The 19,431-nt window shown below is 38.4% G+C and overlaps 1 protein-coding gene across 4 annotated transcripts in view; it reads left to right on the top strand.

Moving 5' to 3' along the window:
- The window catches only part of METAP1D (methionyl aminopeptidase type 1D, mitochondrial), a 77,133-nt gene extending 58,244 nt beyond the window's left edge, over positions 1 to 18,889 (top strand). The window contains exons 2-11 of one of the 4 annotated variants that reach the window (XM_019970863.2): positions 1,078 to 1,235; positions 1,886 to 1,924; positions 3,229 to 3,378; positions 4,785 to 4,933; positions 5,466 to 5,508; positions 8,972 to 9,135; positions 15,936 to 16,033; positions 17,288 to 17,335; positions 18,235 to 18,313; positions 18,444 to 18,889. In XM_019970863.2, coding sequence (XP_019826422.1) covers positions 1,078 to 1,235; positions 1,886 to 1,924; positions 3,229 to 3,378; positions 4,785 to 4,933; positions 5,466 to 5,508; positions 8,972 to 9,135; positions 15,936 to 16,033; positions 17,288 to 17,335; positions 18,235 to 18,313; positions 18,444 to 18,522 — 1,007 coding nt within the window. In that variant the 3' untranslated portion in view covers positions 18,523 to 18,889. Of the gene's footprint in view, positions 1 to 1,077; positions 1,236 to 1,885; positions 1,925 to 3,228; positions 3,379 to 4,784; positions 4,934 to 5,465; positions 5,509 to 8,971; positions 9,136 to 15,935; positions 16,034 to 17,287; positions 17,336 to 18,234; positions 18,361 to 18,443 lie in introns of all 4 variants that reach the window. The other 3 variants (XM_019970854.2, XM_019970882.2, XM_019970874.2) reach the window with 3 other exon arrangements.
- Positions 18,890 to 19,431: the final 542 nt, after the last annotated feature.

Here is a 19,431-nt window from a genome sequence, read left to right as displayed (position 1 = left end):
AAAAGTCTATTGGTTTAGAGAAAATAGAATGGATCAGGAAGTCTTCCTTCCCACCCCAGCCCCAATCAGATGCCCCAGAATCTGATGAATATCAATCTTCAGAAATTTTACAGGCATATACAAACTTATATAAATGCATAAGCTCTTTTTACCTTAATGAGTTTTTCATACATACTGCTCAGCATTTCCTAGCAATATATTGTGACCTCTTCCCATATCAATATGCAGAGATGATTTAGCTTTTTCTCTTTAATATCTCTCTACTTCTCTGCCTTCTGTTGTGTAGATTTACCGTAGTATATTTAACCAGTCCCCTATGGATGGACATTTGGATTATCACTCATTTTTATCTACCACAAACAGTGCTGCGGTTCATCGTCACACTTCCATCACTACATATGGTAGAGTCCTAGGAGATGAGCCGACGAGTCAAAGGATATGTGCATTGAAAATTTTGATAGATATTTCTAAATTCCTATTGTGGGTACTTTTGGAGCCTACATTCATGTGTTTTCAGGGTTGCACCCTACATTTTTACTATTTAGTCTTTATCTGACTTGAGCATTCATTACAGTGAATTTCAGTATAATGCCTCGCTGCACATGAACTTAACACAGAGTAGTAATCCTATCGAGGGCAAAAACGTGCAGCTGGCAATTTGTCCAGGATTCGTGAAAGGAAAACGACCTTAAAGAATATAAAGCCACCCAAACAGTGCCCTGAATCTAGGGTCATCCTGGACACGGCTGCGTTTAAGGTACCACAGCACAAATTGCTCTTTTGATAGACCTGGTGTTCAGCAGACGTTTCTATATGTTTGTTTCCCACTAGGATAGAGTTTCCCATTGTCAAACATTTAAGTAAACAGAGCATTAGCTAATAAATATGCTGTACTACTATTGTAGTAGAACTCAGAATATCACTGCTTTCCTTTCTGTTTGGAGCTTTTTCGTTTTTGAACCAATAAAGGATTATTATCATGATTTAATGGACAGCGACGAAACAACTGAAAATGTAGCAATAAGTACTTTTTTTTTTTTTTTTTTTTGCTTAACATACGTCTATTTCTGCTCCCAGGTTGTCATAGGATTTTCTCGTCACCACTCAATCATATCTACTTACACACACAGTCAACCAGTCAACAAAGAAGAAATTTCTTTTTCCGGAGACAAAGAGAGATTTCCCACAGTATAGTTTTGCCGGCTGCAGTTTCTTCAGCTCATCCAGTCCCGAAGGTACTGCATTGCCTATTATCTGTTGCTTTTTCCAGCCAAGATAAAGGTTAACTGCAGAAGCCATGGAGTGTTTTCGCGCCTTTGATTTCTGAGGCATCTGAATTATAATTTTTAAACTTAGTCTGTGATATAAAACTATGGTTTGGGAAGTGTTAACATCCTGCAGTTCTATAATATTCACTTTTTAAAATAAGGCACTGAGCTTCTAACTGCTTAGTTCTTTAGAATTTAAATTTCTATCATGAAATTTTCCATATTAAATTTCTACCATGAAGATAAGATTCTATGTATATAGTTTCTTTAACTTTAAAAAAAAATTTTTTGACAACAGTTGGAATCATTTAAGAAAGATTCCTTGAAACCAATACACTAGGCGTTTTTTTCCTAAAGCTTGCTGTTACATTTTCTGTGTTACTATTAATGCTGTCTTTCAATTGCCCTTTAGAGTAAATTAAATAAAACATCTTGTCTCAAAGCATTCTTGATTTTTTTCAGAGAGTATAGTTCTGTGAAAGACAATCTATCCATTTTTCCAGATGCAATGTAAAGGAGGTGTGGGGATCAATTAGGAAGAGTGAGAATAGCTGAAAGAAATAAAGATTTGCCACGAAAATCACCTGCTTTCCCTCTTTCTATGACTTTTTTTGCAGGGTAGTAAATCAACATTAAGTATATCATACTCCCTGAAGGTGAGTGGCTCATTTTTGTGACAAGGGCTGACAAGACAGGCCACCAGAGCCCAGAGTATGTTTCTGGTATTTCCTTAGTAGAAAACAAAAAAGAAGTCTCCAGAGAGGTGAATGTATTGTTTTAGAATTTCAGTGACAAGCCAACAGCCCTTCTGCCTGTGGTTGTAACCTGGCCAGATTGCAAAGCCAGGAGGAGGCGGGGCTGTGGAGATGGGAGTGCTTTGTGGGCACTGGTACCGAAGCCAGAGGGAAGATGCTCACTCCACGCTTGGCTGTGGCAGCCCAAGTGGTGATGTTACCTGTGTCAGAAAGGCCCATCTGAACACAGGGATAAGTGAAGGTCCTTAAATCCTGTGTGATGCAGTTCACAAAGCACAGAGCCCTAACCTTAGCCCTTCCAGAGTTGCTGTGATGTTCATTGAATAGTGTTATCTCCCTCAGCTTCCTGTCCCCAAAGTCTGTGTAGCCTTACTGGGTGCTGTTCAACAAAACTTATGTAGCTGTTGCCATAAATAGTTGGTAAAGAGCTGTGCAAAACCTGGGTCTGAAAGGAGCTCTGTGTGTGAGACAGTATTTATTTGCTGAATACCGCCCATGGATTTAAGTTAGTGAGGGAGAAGGTTCTCCAAGGGTGGTCAGAGTTGAACATTTTGAGTTTCAGAGGAGGAAGGAGTTTGTTTTTGACAAATTATGAAAGTGTGCAAAGTATTTTTTATGTACTTGGGGGAAAAGAAAGGAAAAGGCAAAAGAGCTGTTTTGTTTTGTCCTCTAGTTCCTTCTTAGTTTGGGTACAGTTGCAACATGTAGGGGAAGTGTGTATTTGATAGGCATCCATGAACTTGACAGTCTGCCTTTTACATACATTCATTGGGAGAGGGTGTTGTGGGCTACCCTTTGCATAAATTTTATCTTTGTGTCGAGGAGATGAAAGCACTCTTAATTAACCATTTGGCGGTTGGGGAACTGGGTGCTATTTGTCATCAATAGCAATTCTAAGAGGGTTGGAGGAGGAAGAAAAGAAAACTCCTGTTTGTTTTGACCAGAAGTCTCCTTCAGTCCAGTGTGACTCAAAGCACCAGTAAGGTTAACAGACCATCCAGAGGCAGCACTAACAGGCCACGTTAAGTTCAAAAGGGCAGGGGAAGGAACCGGGGGCAGCCTGGAGGGTCTGTTGTGCTGGCTTCGGAGGTCGGTGCTCCGGCAGGAAGGGCAGAGCTCCATGAAGCAGGAGGCTGTGTGCGAAAAAATGATCCCATTGTCGTGCGCTGGGTTCTGATCTTCGTTTTCAATCCTTTTTCCTCAAGCACATAAAGAAGCCAGACTATGTGACGACAGGAATTGTACCCGACTGGGGAGACAGCATAGAAGTTAAGAATGAAGATCAGATTCAAGGGCTTCTCCAGGCTTGTCAGCTGGCCCGACATGTCCTCCTCTTGGCCGGGAAGAGTTTAAAGGTGGCGTCTCACGAAGCCTCGCAAGACTTGCATAAAGGGCAGCAGACCTTCCCCGCTTTTCCTTATTTCCTTTATCTCTTCTTTTGTACACATCTAATTTGTTAAAAATTAAGTAAAACCTTGGGATAGGGGACAGGAATTGTGTATTTTCTGTTTATTCAAAAGATAATTTAAAATCCAAAGTCAATGTTAAGTAGCAGAATTCTGAAGATAGGCTTGAGCTCAGTCAGCCTATCCAAGTTGCTCCATGACAGACAGCTTTGACTTCTGCCCTCTTATTCCTGCCTGTAATTTCTGCTTTTATTCCCCACATTATTTCTTGTGCCTGAAGAGTTGCTTTGCCTCATACTTTGGCTCCTATTTTCTTGCATTGGTTCTGCAAAGAAAGATCAGACCAGACACACCAAGCTGTAGGTAATTCAGCAATGTAATTGTATGCAACTATCTTACTATAAGATTTAGGTCTTTCAGAATAATCTGAAACTGAATCTGAATCCTGCTATGTAAGGATCATAAAAGAAAATACCAGCCTATAGTTTCCAAAAGGTGGGCTGCATTTAGGAAATGAGACTCAAATATGAAACACTTGGTGTAACATCTGTGTGATAGACTTGTTATCAATGAACCATAATGTGAATATAAAATAACATAAAGAAAACAGTTGAAGGAATGTTAATTTTCAATAAAAGATCTTGTTTTAGACTTTTACTTATAATATATGAGTTTATGGAGACAGTGTTTATGTGCCCACAAAACTTGATTTTAGTTTTCTTTTAGTTTGGGAGCAATTTGGGTATCTTCTAGTAAGGGAAAAATATTTTTAAAAACACACTGATTTGTTTTGGTATGAAAGAAATCAAGATCAGTGAACCAGAATCTCTACAAAATGTATCAAACTAATTTTTTCAGATGATGATCCATAACCTCCATGCCATCACTGCAAAACCCACGTAATGTTTTGCTGGGATAAAAAGGCATGGGTCAACCTACTTTTCAAGGTTTGTCACCTCAACTGACGATCCTTTTGACAATTTATATGCCTTGATCAGCCGAAGCCACTAACCTATTGAGGAAGAGGAAGGAGTTGCCTCAGAACGTGCTTTTGAAATCTCCAGGCTAAAAAGGAATCCTGTCATTTAATGATTCACAAATGATTGAAAGGATCTTAGAGTTTAAAATGGCCATTTCCTAATAGCCCATAACACCACCATATACCCAAACAATTGTCAGAAAGGCACAGTTTAGGATTTTGGTGTTAATCATAATTAATTAAAATGTTGTATCACAAGCTTATCACAGTAAATTTGTACAACCTCATCTGGAAGGGCTGTAGCTATAGGCACAGTCAATAAATACAGGAGATCTCTCCAACTGTCGCTTCACAGTTTCTTTATTTAATATTTCAGGTTGACATGACAACTGAAGAGATAGATGCTCTTGTTCATCAGGAAATAATCAGTCATGATGCCTACCCCTCACCTCTAGGCTATGGAGGGTTTCCAAAATCTGTTTGTACCTCTGTAAACAACGTGCTTTGTCATGGTATTCCTGACAGGTATTCATTGCTTAATAACATATTGTTCCTTTGGAAACTGAAACGTGAAACTAAGATCTGTAATGTATGTTGAAAGACACTATAGTTTAATTGAAACCTGCCTGCAAACTTTTGAAACCGATTATGGTAAAGACACAATTTTGAAGTATTTTGTTTCTAAATGGACATAATACCACCATTTAATGTTTGTTAAAGCAATATGTAATCTGAAAAAGTGGTTGTACATTAAATATTTCTTTTACCATCCACTATTGTTTTGGCTCTTTGCGAAATTAAGGTAATAATAAGTATATTTTGTTGAGAATAAGTAGATTTTTAAACAGTGATGCTGCATGTTCATATTATGTATTTCTAGTAAAAATGATATGACTAATATAAATTAAAGATTAGATACAGTTATTCCACTCAATCCTTCTCCACTCTGAATTATCGTCACTACTCATTGGGCTTCTGATTGTAGTCATTAGGTATTTATTTTTATATTCCTTTTATTGGGATCTATCACCATTTTTTTTTTCTGTTTATGTTTCAGTCGACCTCTTCAGGATGGAGATATTATCAACATTGATGTCACGGTGAGTAAATCATATAAAAAACAGTCTTTGATCAACTTCAGAATTGCTGGTAGCAACAGGAAGAAGAGTGGATTGAAAACGTGAACTGCGCCGATGGAAGTGCTGTTTACTTCTAGACCCAGACGCAAGCAGCTGGTTTCCTTTTTTGTCTTTAACGCTGTGTTTATTCCAAGTAAACCCAGGCCTGACTTGAATTTAGGGCTGGAATCAGATGCACTGAGATCAATGTTGGCCTAAGTGAAATGTCAACCCAATCCTGCTATGTGTCATGTTTTTGAGAAGGTGTAATTGTTATTGATCCACTGTGTAGTTAATGCAGAGCCCTACAGCACTGGGCAGCTGCTGAAGCTAGATATATATGAGATGAGCTAAGGCGAAGAAAGCCAGCATTTTTCCTTCACTCTGCCAAGATTGATCTTCCTCTTCCTGCTGATTTTGAGTGGGGCCTGTCATTATCTTACTCTGTCATTAGGGGCTACATTGGCCTGTGTGTGTCAGTCTATTTGGACAGAAACTCTTTTGCTAGCAGTGTTCCTTAGATTTATTAAAATCCCTGAAGGTAACGTTGTGTTCCATTTCTGGTATAGACAGCCTTGAACTCCAAGCGTACACGCAGAGTGCTTTTCTTTCTTGAACTTAAGTTTTCACCAAATGGTTAACAGCCTTTCTTTCAAATAACAGCCCCAGGTAATTTAACACAGGAACTTCAAACTGTACAAGCTCTAACCTTTTCTAATTTCCTTAGCCTTTCACAGTTCTCAGACTTAGGTTATTTGTGCTTTGACAGTTTGTTTTACTAAAAAATTATGTAACGGTACCTTAGGATAATGGAGATTGTACATAAATTCTATACATCTGATGATTAATAAGTATATTTCAAATAAATAAATATAAAGTAAACATCTGCTGAGAACTAGTTGAGACAGACAGCATTCAGGGAGTATTTTCTCTATTAGTGGGAAAATATTCTTAGTAATATGATTTCATATCCAGGTCATGAAACGTGGATGGGAGTGGGAATGTGGTAGAGGTTGGCATCCAGTGGTTTAGTTCAGTCTGCTTTTTAGTTGTTTAAATTAATTCAGTCTTTTCTCTTCATAGCAATTTGTCTTAGTATATAGCCAAAACTTCGTTTATGGTGGATACTCTCTATATCATTTTGTCCTAGTTACTTAGAATACCTGAACATTTGCCCCACACATATTGCTGCTCTCTCTCCAGCTCAGAATATGTAGAAGGAGGTATTTTATAAAGTATACATGAAATAAAGTATTTTTCATTATGCACTTTTCTTTTAGATTAAACCTGACTTAGAGGCTATCCATTTATTATCTTACCTAATCATCCCTAATAAAATATTGCTGCTTTCAATGAAATCAGCATGCCCTTCCCACCTGTTTCCAATGTGCCCAAAGAGAATAGTCTCTGCCTTTCCTAAGTTTCCTGAAGACTTTCAGTAAACAATTTCATATTTAACATTCAAATGATCAAAGTGAAATGTTTTCGAGTGTCTCAAAATGTGAGGACTTTTCACATGGCACAGTGGTAAAGAATCTGCCTGCCAATGCAGGAGACACAAGAGATGTGGGTTCGATCCCTGGGTCAGGAAGATCCCCTGGAGAAGGGAATGACAGCCCACTCCAGTATTCTTGCCTGGGAAATTCCATGGACAGAGGAGCCTGGCGGGCTACAGTCCATGGGGTTGCAAAGAGTTGAACACATCTAAACACGTGCACAGAGCAATGTGAAGGGACCAAGGAAACATGCAGGTCAGTAACTGAAATTATATTTCTTATGAAATATTTTATTAAATGAAAGGCTTCATTACTTATCAGAAAATACTCATTACATTTTATAATTGTTTACATCTAGTATATATCACAAGAAAATAGACTTCCCCTTGAAAGTTGAATGTTTAAAAAAAAAAGATGATGTGATATCCCATAATAGTTGCTCAATAAACATTTTAAATGTTATTAAATTATTAATAAATGAAGAATTAAATAAATGAAGAATAAAACAAGAATTGTTTGTGGATAAAACCAATAATTATAGATAACTGCCACAGACTTTCAAAAGTATTATTTCCATATATATTGAATCTTTCAAGTAGTCATTTTCAGACTAGCGAAAAGTAATATGAAAAGGCAAATAATGATTTTTTAAATACATTTTTACTTAAATAGCAACTATAGAAACAGCGTTACAATTTTGTCTTAATAATTGCTCTTTATTAATAAATGTTATATTCTTGTGTATAAAGTAAAAATTTGTACTCTCTTGGGTTACAAATGGGAATAAATATATAAAACACTGTTGTATTGCAAGGTGACTTGATATAGTAGAAAAAACACTGGATTAGAAGCCAAGAATCCATCATATTGACCTGGATCTGCCTCTTGTTTTCTGCCACTAACCTTAGACAAGTCACTTGTCTGTGCCTCTGTTTCCTGACTTGAAAAGTGAAGATAAAGACTTCTCCTGCCTCCCTTACAGAGCATACAAGAGTATTTTTATTGAAGACGAGTATACAGATTAATTGCATATTAAAACAGAAAGCTTAGATAAACATCTTTTTTATTACAGTTCCTGCATTCTACTTCATGAGAAAGAGAAATGTGAAAAATAATTACATAGGACAAATTTATGCAAAATAGCAAATTCCATGCTATATCAAAGGTTCAATATTCAACCAGTCTCCTCTACCTTCTGTATTTATTACAGTGTTTGGTGATTATTGATTTTTATAATGAATATGGTGTCTTTCAAGATCCTGCAGGGCTTCTGAGTCATTGAAGACAGATAAAATGTTATTTTCTGTCATTTTATTCTTAAACCTGTTTTGTTATATTCTGATTCTTTAAAAATCCATGTATAGTGTTTTCTGTTAACATTCTGCTATCTGGAATATTTGATTAAGATTTCACTTCCAGACAGGATTTTTCTATAACTTATTTCATTCCGATATTGAGCCACTTCAGTTCTTGGAACTGAATTCTTCTTCTGTCTGTTATAACACTGACACATCTATCTTATTTCTTCTTGTCATTATCTATCACTTCCAAGTGTGGGACTGGTAAATAAAAGATAAGTATCTTTATGATACTTTAAGAAACCTTCCACTGTGTGAAATACTTCTGAATTCTCTAAACCTATTGCAGTAATTATGGGTCAATGTCTTTGGTCGCTATTTTTGCATATATAATTTTGCCTCAGAAATAAAATGAGGACTCAAACTGTTAAAGAATATTGATAATCATAGTGCTGAAAGAGCCATGCTAGTCATGTATTTATTTAAACTTTTGTAATATCATTGTGTGTCTGTTTCGTGTTTCTGTAAACTTAATAATTCTGGAAGGGTGAAACACATGAATTTACTAAATATATAAAGGAATGCAAGGTAGACTGTAGGAGAATAGATTTTTAAACAAGGACATATTTGTACATTTCTGCCTGTGTTTAGGTTTACTACAATGGCTACCATGGAGACACCTCAGAAACATTTTTGGTGGGCAATGTGGATGAATGTGGTAAAAAGTTAGTGGAGGTTGCCAGGAGGTGTAGAGATGAAGCAATTGCGGCTTGCAGAGCGGGGGCTCCGTTCTCTGTCATTGGAAACACAATCAGGTAAGCCTTACAGTGACAAATAAAGGGAGGGTTGGCAGATGGTACAAAGGTTATTGGTGGCTTGGTGTAAAGTTGATGACATGTTTTATGATTCAGAACCATCATTTCAGTCTGATATCAGTATGTGAACTGCCAGGCTGCAGTGCTGTTCCCTGAGTTTTAAAAAAAAGAAAATGATTTCAAAAAAGTGAATTATATCAGGTCAACAAAGAAACTGATAGAAGCAGCAAGCAATATTCATATGACTGCTTTAGTTTTAGCTCGACGTATTGGTCTGTAGTGTTCCTATATTCAAACTCATACCAAACATGGAAGAGTAGCTAAGAAAAGGTAAGTATCTCAAATCTTGAATAGGAGACAGGAGAAAAGCTAGATTTTATAAAGGCATGAAGTGAAATTATTCCTGTGACAGAAAGATAAAAAGCATTAGCTCAAGCAAGGCTTACCTTTCAAATTAGTGGATTAGCAGACAGCCTGAAAGGGTGATCTTTTTTTTTTTTTTTTTGGTCTGGTTCATTTTTCCTGTAAACCACTGTTTACTTTCCACACAGCCTTCTCTGCTTGCTTTTTGAGAGTATGTGTATTTTCTGAATTCAAGACTTTTCTTTGTAATCTGTTACCTATTTTAGATCTCTTTTTTTCCCCCTGTTTTGAAGTAGATGTGCAGAATATGTGTTTTCATTTAAAAGTAACATATTTTCTTAAAGATGGTTACATTAGTACCTTTTAAAGTACTGCTCTCATTAATATGAACCATTGAATACTTCCCAATTGTCTGAAGGATGGAAGGCTTAGTCACCTTGAAAAGATGCTGCCTTTTTTCTTCGTAAGCCTTCGAATACTCTAAGAAAAAAGGCAGTAAAATATCAGTTAAATGTATTTATGGCTTTAAAAATATTGTAACAGTGTCTGAATCAAACTTTAGTAAAATCTCTTTGGGTTATATCGGAGAAGCTTTTATTGAAGACTTTGAACAAAATTGTGTTTTTGACAGTTTTAAATTATAGGCTAACTAGCCTGGGAAAAAAGGATAGTGTCTCTCTGTTCTTTCATAGGAAATGTTGAATCAGACCCCTACTGGGAAAAGAAATTTAATGCATATCTCACTATCTTACTGTCCATGAATATAATAGAAATGAATTCAAAATGCAGTTTTATTTTTGCAAATGGGATGAGTCGATAGATGTACCTCATATTTTTGAACACCTAGGGTTCAACAAATTTACTGGTGGTGCTCTTGCATTTTAACAAAATTTATTCTTCAGTAGAAGGGGGCAGAGAACACTAGATTCTTATTCAAGCATTCTATCGAGCTCTGCATTCATGGCTGTGTCTAAAGGGCATGTCAGCCTTTGATTCTCTCTGAGAGGTAATTATCCTTTTCCTGTCACGGAACAACAAATGATAGCTAACTACAGAGGCACATTTGCAGTAGTCACATTCATCAACTGCAGGAAAAAAAATTCAATTTAATTGTGCAACACAGCTGCACATGGGCTTTTGAGCATTTCTGTTGTTCTCCCTGTCTCGCTATTCCTCCCTTCAGATCTATTTTTTAAACTTTTTTTTTTCTGTTTTTTTTCCCCCTTTTTTTGTCTCTTCTTCCATTTTTACTCTCTGTACTTTCTTGTTAAAGTAATTTTCCTTTGTGGCTCTCATTCTTTTTTCCCCATTGAAGGCTATGAATGTAGAAAATTATCACAATTACTCATATAATTGAGCCTCTTTGTAGCAAGTGCAACTCCAGTAGCCTTTCTCCATCATGAAAATGGTTTCATTATAGGGTTTTTCATATTCTCTGACACCATCTACACAGAGGAACAGGCGTGCAGATGAGACGTACTAGGAACAGGCTAGATCAGTAAGGTCACAGTAGGAATAATTAGCTCTGCTATGGAAAGAGCATCTAGGCCTTTTACTGCTACATAAATGTACTGTCCGTGGCTTTTAGTCACAAAAAAACTTACTAACAAATGGAGCTCCCGCCTACTACTTTGAAAAAAAGATTTGTATCAACACTACAATTTTCCATCATTAAGACTAATAACACAGAGCCTAGTATACATCAAGGGGAATAAAAAGAAAAATCTCACATTCAAGTGGCGGCTGGGTGCTGACCTTTGTTCCCTTTTTTTGTGTACGACTTAACTCTTTACAAAAAAGAGCCACACGCCACACCAACATGCAGGTGAACTCCAGCTAGTACTAGCAAAGCATAGCATTCAGTCGGAAAATCTGATAAATCTCCATGCAGGATAATGCATTTCATTACATATTCACTACATTAATTCTAGCTACATAAAAAAAAAAAAGAAGAAGAGTAAAATTGAAAGTGACATTGAATTTTAGCTATCTGGATGCAAAGGTCAGTTTTCGTAGAGAATGAATCTGCATGTACAGGCTGCTTTGAAAACCAGATCAGTCCCAACAACTGCACTCACAAAACTATGTGAAAGATAGCATAGACAATGAACTTTTCCCGTTACTCTAATGCATTTCATTATTTAGACGGTTTGTGTCTGCCTCTGAGGAGGAAACTGGCCCCGAGTCTAACAAATATTTGTTCTGATGTGTTAAGGCAGTGTTTCTGGACATCTGTTATTTCGCCTTTTCTTATTCAGGCAAACCCTCAAGGGAGTAAATAAACAGTCTCCACCTTTAAGCCAGAAGTACTCGGAATCATTATAGACCAAAGGTTTACAAACATCTTTCAACTCAGCCTCGATTAAGATATTCACCATCGTTTGCATAGCCTCTCTCTACTGATACACCACTGAAAGAACATTCAAGCATCTTTTAGTAGGATCATGTCAAAACCTGGAGATCTTTATAGGAAATTTTGAAATTCTCTGAAACCTAAAGAATAGGATGATGTCTCCGAAGAAGTGTTGGCTAAAAGAATTCTCCCTGTGCCCTTCTTTTTTATGAGGGATGTCTAGTGATCTTTAGGTTACAGCGTTATTATGCTCACTGTACCTCCATTTGCGTTAAAATATTTCTAAATCTGTATTTTTGTAATTATCCTTCGATGATATGAGCTGTACATATGAGGATACTCTGAATGTGTACATTCATGCATCACAAATATGTGACAGTTCAATCAAAAATAATTTAAACTTATCCTTGTAAATGTCATGGTGAAAGTATCAATGAATGGTTTTTAATGTTTAATTCATAAGTATATGTTTTGATATTAATTTAGAAGAATATAAAGCAGATTTTTTAAAATAATCTCTTTCTATTAGATTATGCACATTTAAACAATAAGTGGCTCAGGCAAAATAAGTCATTTTAATGTCATCTGTGATGGATTTTTTCTTGACAGCTACTGTAAATTACAATTACACTGCTTCTCTCTGCACATGAAAGTAAGCATTGCAATAAATTATCTTTTATTTCAATCCATCATGCCTGCTTTTCAGAAACAGAAAACCTCAAATAAAAGTTCAGCACTATTGTAAGAAAAATACAGTAATTTGTAATCCAGTTTGAAACAAAAAAAAATGTACTCCTCTTTTGGAAAACAGTTGTTGGCTTTCAAAAATATTACTAATTGTACTTAAACATTCCTTTTCAATTAGAGGGAATCCTTGAATTTGTGCATTCCTGCATCCAAAGACTTGGAGAAGGAAATAGCAACCCACTCCAGTGTTCTTGCCTGGAGAATCCCAGGGACGGGGGAGCCTGGTGGGCTGCCGTCTATGGGGTCGCACAGAGTCAGACACGACTGAAGCGACTTAGCAGCAGCAGCAGTAGCATCCAAAGACTACTGCTTAAAATAAAAATCTGAAAAAAATTAAGTAAAATTCCATGACTTAGAAAATCAGGTGCCATTTGAGATCCTTTAATTAGAGATGTGACCATTTGGAAATCAGTTCTGTTGATAGAATTCATATAGAAATAGTAATAAAACTATTTCCATGTGCATTTTTATTCCTTTAGAAGAGTGTGTACTTAAAAATAGTACTCCTCTGCCCTCTTGGGGAATGTATTCTTAGTCATGAAATATAGTTTAAATGTATCAAGAATTTTAATTTATCTAGACAAAACTTTTGTTGAGGAAAACTATCTCATGAAAGGGAATTCAATTAAGAGAACAGTCACAGGATGAAATTCCTTAAGAGAGATCTCTCTCTTAACTCTAAACCACACCTGAAACATGAACTGTAACACAGAATAATTTTCAAGTTCATAAACTCCTTTATATGTCTCTCTCCTCCTCCCCAAATATTCCATATGAAGGGCTTCAAATCCCAAATGTGCTCAGACTTAAATAAGTGAGCTGCTGTCTTAGAGAGTTTTTAGTTAGAAAAAATCAGAACAGAAGAGCTAATACTCGGAGAGTTCTCTTTAGCAGATTTCAACAAAAAGAAGGCAGATTTCATCTGTGTAATATCCAAGGCAAGAAGACCTTCATGCTCAGAAATAGGTCACAACCCATGATGGCTGGTGTTAAGGAATAACCGTATGCTTTGTGGGCACCCCTGCCCACCCAACACTTCCACTTCCCCCAACACACTAGTCAGGAGAAGCCTGCATGCTCCACTTTCCTGTGCCACAACTAGGATTTCTAGTACTTGATTTCACTTTAGAGCAGACATTTGCTCCTACAGATTGCTTGGATTGTCTCCCCGAAGTTAGATTTAAATCTTAGAATCATGTAAATTAATCTTGGGCTTCCCTTATATTCCAAAATAGAAGAACAGTACACAGTACAATAGTAGAAAGGGCATGCTTTTCATCAGTAATTAGAAACATTAATGAGATTTTATTCCATTCAGTCCCAGGAAGTATGTGTTAAAACAGCTAACTACCAATCCCAAAAGAAAAGACCCTAAAAAGCAGACAGGAGTTTTTATTTAGTTCCTGAGAATCAACCACTGAGACAGGTACTCAGCCAAGGAACTGAGGGAAATTTGTCCTGATCTTTTCCTCTTTCCTCATGGCTGTGAAATCCTCTGACCTTTGCATCCATGACACATACATTCTATGATCCTCCTATAACCAAAAGTTTCAGCAGGATCCAGGCAGTAAATTGTTGTAGAAAGCACTCAGATATCTTTAGCCACCTAGTAATTGCACAGCTTCTTTTATGAAGAGGAGTGAGAGATATGAGGGGGGAGGGACCCCAAGTGTTTTTTCATAGTGGGCTTTCTTCCTATCCTCTCATCAGAAATTAAAATGAAGATTGCCACTGTAACACACGTTCACAGTGTAGCTGTGATGCTTGCCAATCAGTTAGAGCCTATTTTTTTTTTTTTAAGAAAAGAAAATAGAAGAACAGTTTATAGTGAATCCTCTTAGAATTATTAAGGTTTGTTGGGACATAGATAACATAATGGGTAGATGGGTAGATAAGACCTATTCTTACTTAAAAAAAAAATCTAGATCAGCATATCTTACTGAATAATCTCTCTTCCAGTCTCTATCTACTCTCCATCCTGAGTTTTTATTCAGGACTTGTGTGGGTCAAATAGAAGCCACTTGGAAAAGTTGTTATACCTCCTGTCCAGAGTGAAAAGACACACAGAAATAAGTATAACCATAAAGAACAAATTAAGAGAGAAAAGCATTCACTTACCGTTCCTCTCCTCAACACATGTATAGCTCACCTATTTCTGTTACATGGAAATTAAATCTGAATGAGAGACTGCCCATCTGATATTTATGGTGACATCCTGGCCTAAGTGAAGACATTTTACAGGTCTGGAGATGAAGGTTAAAAATGTCTAGAGAAAAGTATTTTGACAGGAATGCTCATAAAGATGCTGCTAAATGCCTTTAAGTTTGTGGTAAACCAAACCAAAGGGCTGCTGAAAACTAGCTTGGGATCCAAGAACTTTGGTTTGGTTAAGAATTTAAATAGTAGTCCTATAAATCCCAATCCATTATTATGTTTAGGGTTAAGGCACTTTGCTCTTCATCTGCATGAAAATATAAATTGTTCATGGTATGTACATTCTTGTCTTTCTGGTGCTCCCAGAAATGAACATGTCCACCTGAATTCAAAAACAACTCCTTAATCTTGTAGGTGAAGGTTTTAGGGTTGGATTCTAAGATTTCACTTATATGGAATAAATGGAATCCAAAAGATTTGCATGTAAAAGTAACTAATGTAGCATTAAGAATTAGGAATCACAATACTAGCTTCTCTTAAGCATCATAGCAATTAAAAAGCATATTTTATGAATTCTGTTAATCGTATAGGTCTTGAGTAGAAATCTCAAATAATCACAAAGTTTTGAAGTGCTTCAAGAATATTGACAAAGCAGATGTGACCTTTTGTATAAATGTGTCTATAAAATGTTTGATGTTCTGAAATAGACCAGAATAAGCAATTATAGAAGTCACATTTCAGATTGTAATTTTTTGTCTGGTTGGTTCCCAAGTCAGTAATAATTTGTACAGTCTTCTGGTGAAACTCCATATGAATCAGGCAGGTTTGTATGACCTGCATTACCTGCACATGTATCTTGGTTATATTACACTGTATATATGTGCATGAAGACTCATTGTCTAAAAGTGACCTCGTTTGAATGCTGTACTCAAGTAATTGAAGCAAACTATTGTGTTAGCTACATATCTTTTTTCTTCACGTATCCAAAGGGAGTTGTTGCAAGCTGTGACAAAATATAAAATTTTTCCAGAATAATGAAAACAAATTGTTACCATATGACTCTAAATAGAACTGATTTTTTTTTTTCTTTTTCAGAGAATACTTTGAAGGGACTTTGTCTTATCTATATATGCACTTAAAATGATCCAATTTAATTCAGTATTTTGTTTGGTCACTTTTAAAGCCAGATAACTCATCAGAATGGTTTGCAAGTCTGTCCACATTTTGTGGGACATGGGATAGGATCTTACTTTCATGGACATCCAGAAATTTGGCATCATGGTAAGAAAGTTAGTTTGGGAGCTGCTTATTGAAAGGAATCAAGATAAAGCAGTTTTGCTCCTGAATCTCTTGCTGCAACATGGAATTCACATTGTCATCATTCCCTATGAGGGTGTGTGTGTGTGTGTGGGGGGGGGTCCTATTTAATCCTAACCAGCATGTTACTATGTTACTGAATTAGAGCCTGCCATTTCAATCCCCAAATAAGCTTTGTTTTGCTTTTTGTCTTCTCCTGAAGGGTGATGGCTGGAAGGCACAAGGGATATTTGTCTAGAAAAAGTTACTGAAAACAAAACACCACTGCATCAATGTCCCAGCAGCATGCCATAGGACTGTTTTCTGTTTTTCTTTTTCTACTCCCTTCTCTAACTGCTGACTGTTGTGGTTAAACTTCATTACATCCTACACAGCGTTGACAGCTGATGTATTTAGCAGCGTGTACTCTTTAGTGATTCCTAGATTATACCCAGAGTCTCCCGTTTTTCACTGCCTGGATGTTCTCCCTACAGTGAGAAGGCAAGGGTGGGCCAGAAGGGGTGGGGGATTTGGGTTAGACTATGAAGCAGTTCTGTGGAGTGTCCCCAAGAGGCATGCATACCTGGACAAGCACCAAAGGAAAGTTGATCCTGGGGCTTTGACCTGTGTGCTTGGGGGTGGGAACAGCCCCATAGAGGAACTACTAGCTGGAATCCACCCCCTGAAAGATCCCTAGACACTCAGCAGGTCAGAACTTCCTTTAGGCCAAAGAACTTCACCTGAGCCAGCTGTTAAGAGGCCCAGGCTAGAGTGCAGAAAGGGCCTCTCAGGTGAGTGCCCACCCAGTGCCAAGCCCTGGAAATATTTCAGGTCACCCTTGTTCTTCCCTCTTACCAACCTGCCCTCCCTTTGTCTCAGTTCCCAAGATGTCTTCCTCTTTCCCTTGGGAGGTGGAAGCCAGCAAACCTCAGAGCAAGTGGCCAGAGCAAGGGGACAGTAGATTGGGGAGCCCAAAAAGTGTCTCAAGCACCTGGGCTGCTCAGCCTTGGTGCACCCGTCCTAGGGGCCCTGACCCCAAGCTCAGAAAATGCAGAGGCTGAGGGCCCAGGAGCCCTGTGCTTAACCCCTGGGTAGCCACCACTCAAGATTCTAGCAACCTCTTCCTAAAAGAAAAATAAAATGACCACTTTTTTGTGCAGCCTAACCCTTCTAATCCATTTCTCTCTGTTTTCACCATATCCCATCCCCACGCCCCACACTTGTATTTTTGTCTTACAGCGAATGACAGCGATCTACTCATGGAGGAAGGCATGGCGTTCACCATAGGTTAGTGCTAAGTTCCTCTTCAGAGAGCAGGGGCTCCCTGGCACGGAGCAGCAGCGCTGGCCTAGGCCAGGCAGTCCGGTGAAGGACTAATAAAGCCAATCAGTGTAATGAAATAATTCAGATGCATAGTAAACCTAATTAAATAATATCCTCTAGCCCCATCTTCCTAAATCAGATACTTACCAACACATTTAGGAGACGGCAGCCGTCCAACCTTTAATTCTGTTACCAACATAATGTAGTGTTTGGTTTTTTGTGTTGCCTTTTTGTGGGGGGTGTTTTCTTCTTCTTTCATTAACACCCAGTAACTAGAGGCGATTAAGTCCCTTGCTCCCTGTCAGCAAGTGGCATATACTCTCTGTCGACCCATTCCTGGCTGATCATGTGATTGGTGTCACCACCAAATTCCAATCACCTAAAGCCCCGAAGGCATCATATTTCTGACTGTGGGGCTTAATGGAGAAGCAATTACAGTGAAATAAGAAAATTGTTATTTGCTGATTAATGAACATTTTGAGCATGTTTTAAAAATTCAAATATTTTAAAAAACCGACTGATATTTATAAGAGGGACTGGTGTTTGGGTGGTTATTATCCACAGGGTCCTAATTAAGTCTTGATTAAATGCCCTTTTTTCTCTAAAAAAATTACGAAGTAGGCAATTTCATACATTTTTGAATGCCATAGCGTTTCCTCTTCCTACTGTTTCGTTTGTAGCATACTATGTAAGCAACATCAATTAGCGCTTGCGAGATGACAACATGAACTCGTGGGGGGAAGCACTGGGAGGGAGGGGGGAGAACCTTCTTATTCTTTTTTTTTTTTTTTTAATAATCAGTTGAAACAATGTTTGACAAGAATTTGATTAGATCACTGCAGTAAATATTTTCCTTCTTACAGAGCCAATTGTAACCGAGGGATCCCCTGAATTTAAAGTGCTGGAGGACTCGTGGACTGTGGTCTCCTTGGACAATCAAAGGTGTTTGCTTTCTGCCGGGTTGCTTTTAAATTGTCCTGGAAGGGCAGGTTCGTCCCACGACGCGGGCGAGCTGCTGATCCCTGCCCCGCCGGCGCTTGAGCTCGCTGATCTCGGTCTTGTGTTGTTTTAGGTCTGCCCAATTCGAGCACACTGTTCTCATCACGTCGAGGGGCGCGCAGATCCTGACCAAACTGCCCCACGAGGCCTGAGGAGCAATACGAAGGTCGCAAGAGACCAGGGGCCCTTTTTCTTAAATTGCTGAAATCCACCTGGAGAACTTTTAGAAGAAATTGGCTAACGACAGGTCCCAGAGTAACCTACCTAGCACCTAGCAGCGCCGGCTAGGGAAAATGCGGTAGGACTTGGGAGCCGTTCTGAACACAAATCTGAAGCCCCGAAGTGGCCCTGTGCATTCGGAGAGACGGATCCTGGCGCGTCTGTTTCCCAATGCGGGAAACGCATCTGGAAAGGAATGGGGACGCCCTCATTTGGAAGACTAATAAGTCTTAGACATGCATACTTTTTTCTTTCCCTAGCCTTGACTCTGCCCGAATAGAAAGCTTTCACCCCTTAAAACCACTGTCTTGCGGTTAATTTTTGAGTCTCTGAACTTTTCACTCGCGCGCGCGCAGGAAGAAAACCCGAGCCTAGCTGTTATGATTTTGCTGTTGTTGTTGTCTCTTTTCCCGCCCCCTTTGTGGGTTCCACATTGGCCGGCCCCGAGGGCGCTGGCCGGGCCAGCTGCCCCTCAGCCCTTCCGGTTCTTTCCCCTTCGTAGCTGCTTTGCGATGAAGAGATTAGCCGGCGAATGGAGGAGCTAGTTACAAACATTTCCTTGCCTCTAGACCCTGGCCTGGGGTTATCAGTCCCCAAACTTGCCTTTTCTGGTCCCCCGTGGTTCCTTCTCCCCGCCCTCAAACCGCTCCGCGGGGCCGTCCCAAAGGCTACTTTTGAGAGACCCTCTCACCAACATACAGAGGCAAGCTAAGGATTTTTCTGCTCTGGGAGTTCACATCAGTCCCACGGGACCAGATGTGAGCAGTGTCAGGCGGGTATCCTCCCTAAATTGATCTCTCCCAACACTGGCATTCTGCAGACCCGCACTAATGCACTGGAGA

Source organism: Bos indicus, chromosome 2, assembly GCF_029378745.1.
Source record: "Bos indicus isolate NIAB-ARS_2022 breed Sahiwal x Tharparkar chromosome 2, NIAB-ARS_B.indTharparkar_mat_pri_1.0, whole genome shotgun sequence".
Taxonomy (NCBI): domain Eukaryota; kingdom Metazoa; phylum Chordata; class Mammalia; order Artiodactyla; family Bovidae; genus Bos; species Bos indicus.
The sequence above is the reverse complement of the archived record's forward strand: the minus strand, read 5'-3'. Positions and strand labels throughout refer to the sequence as shown.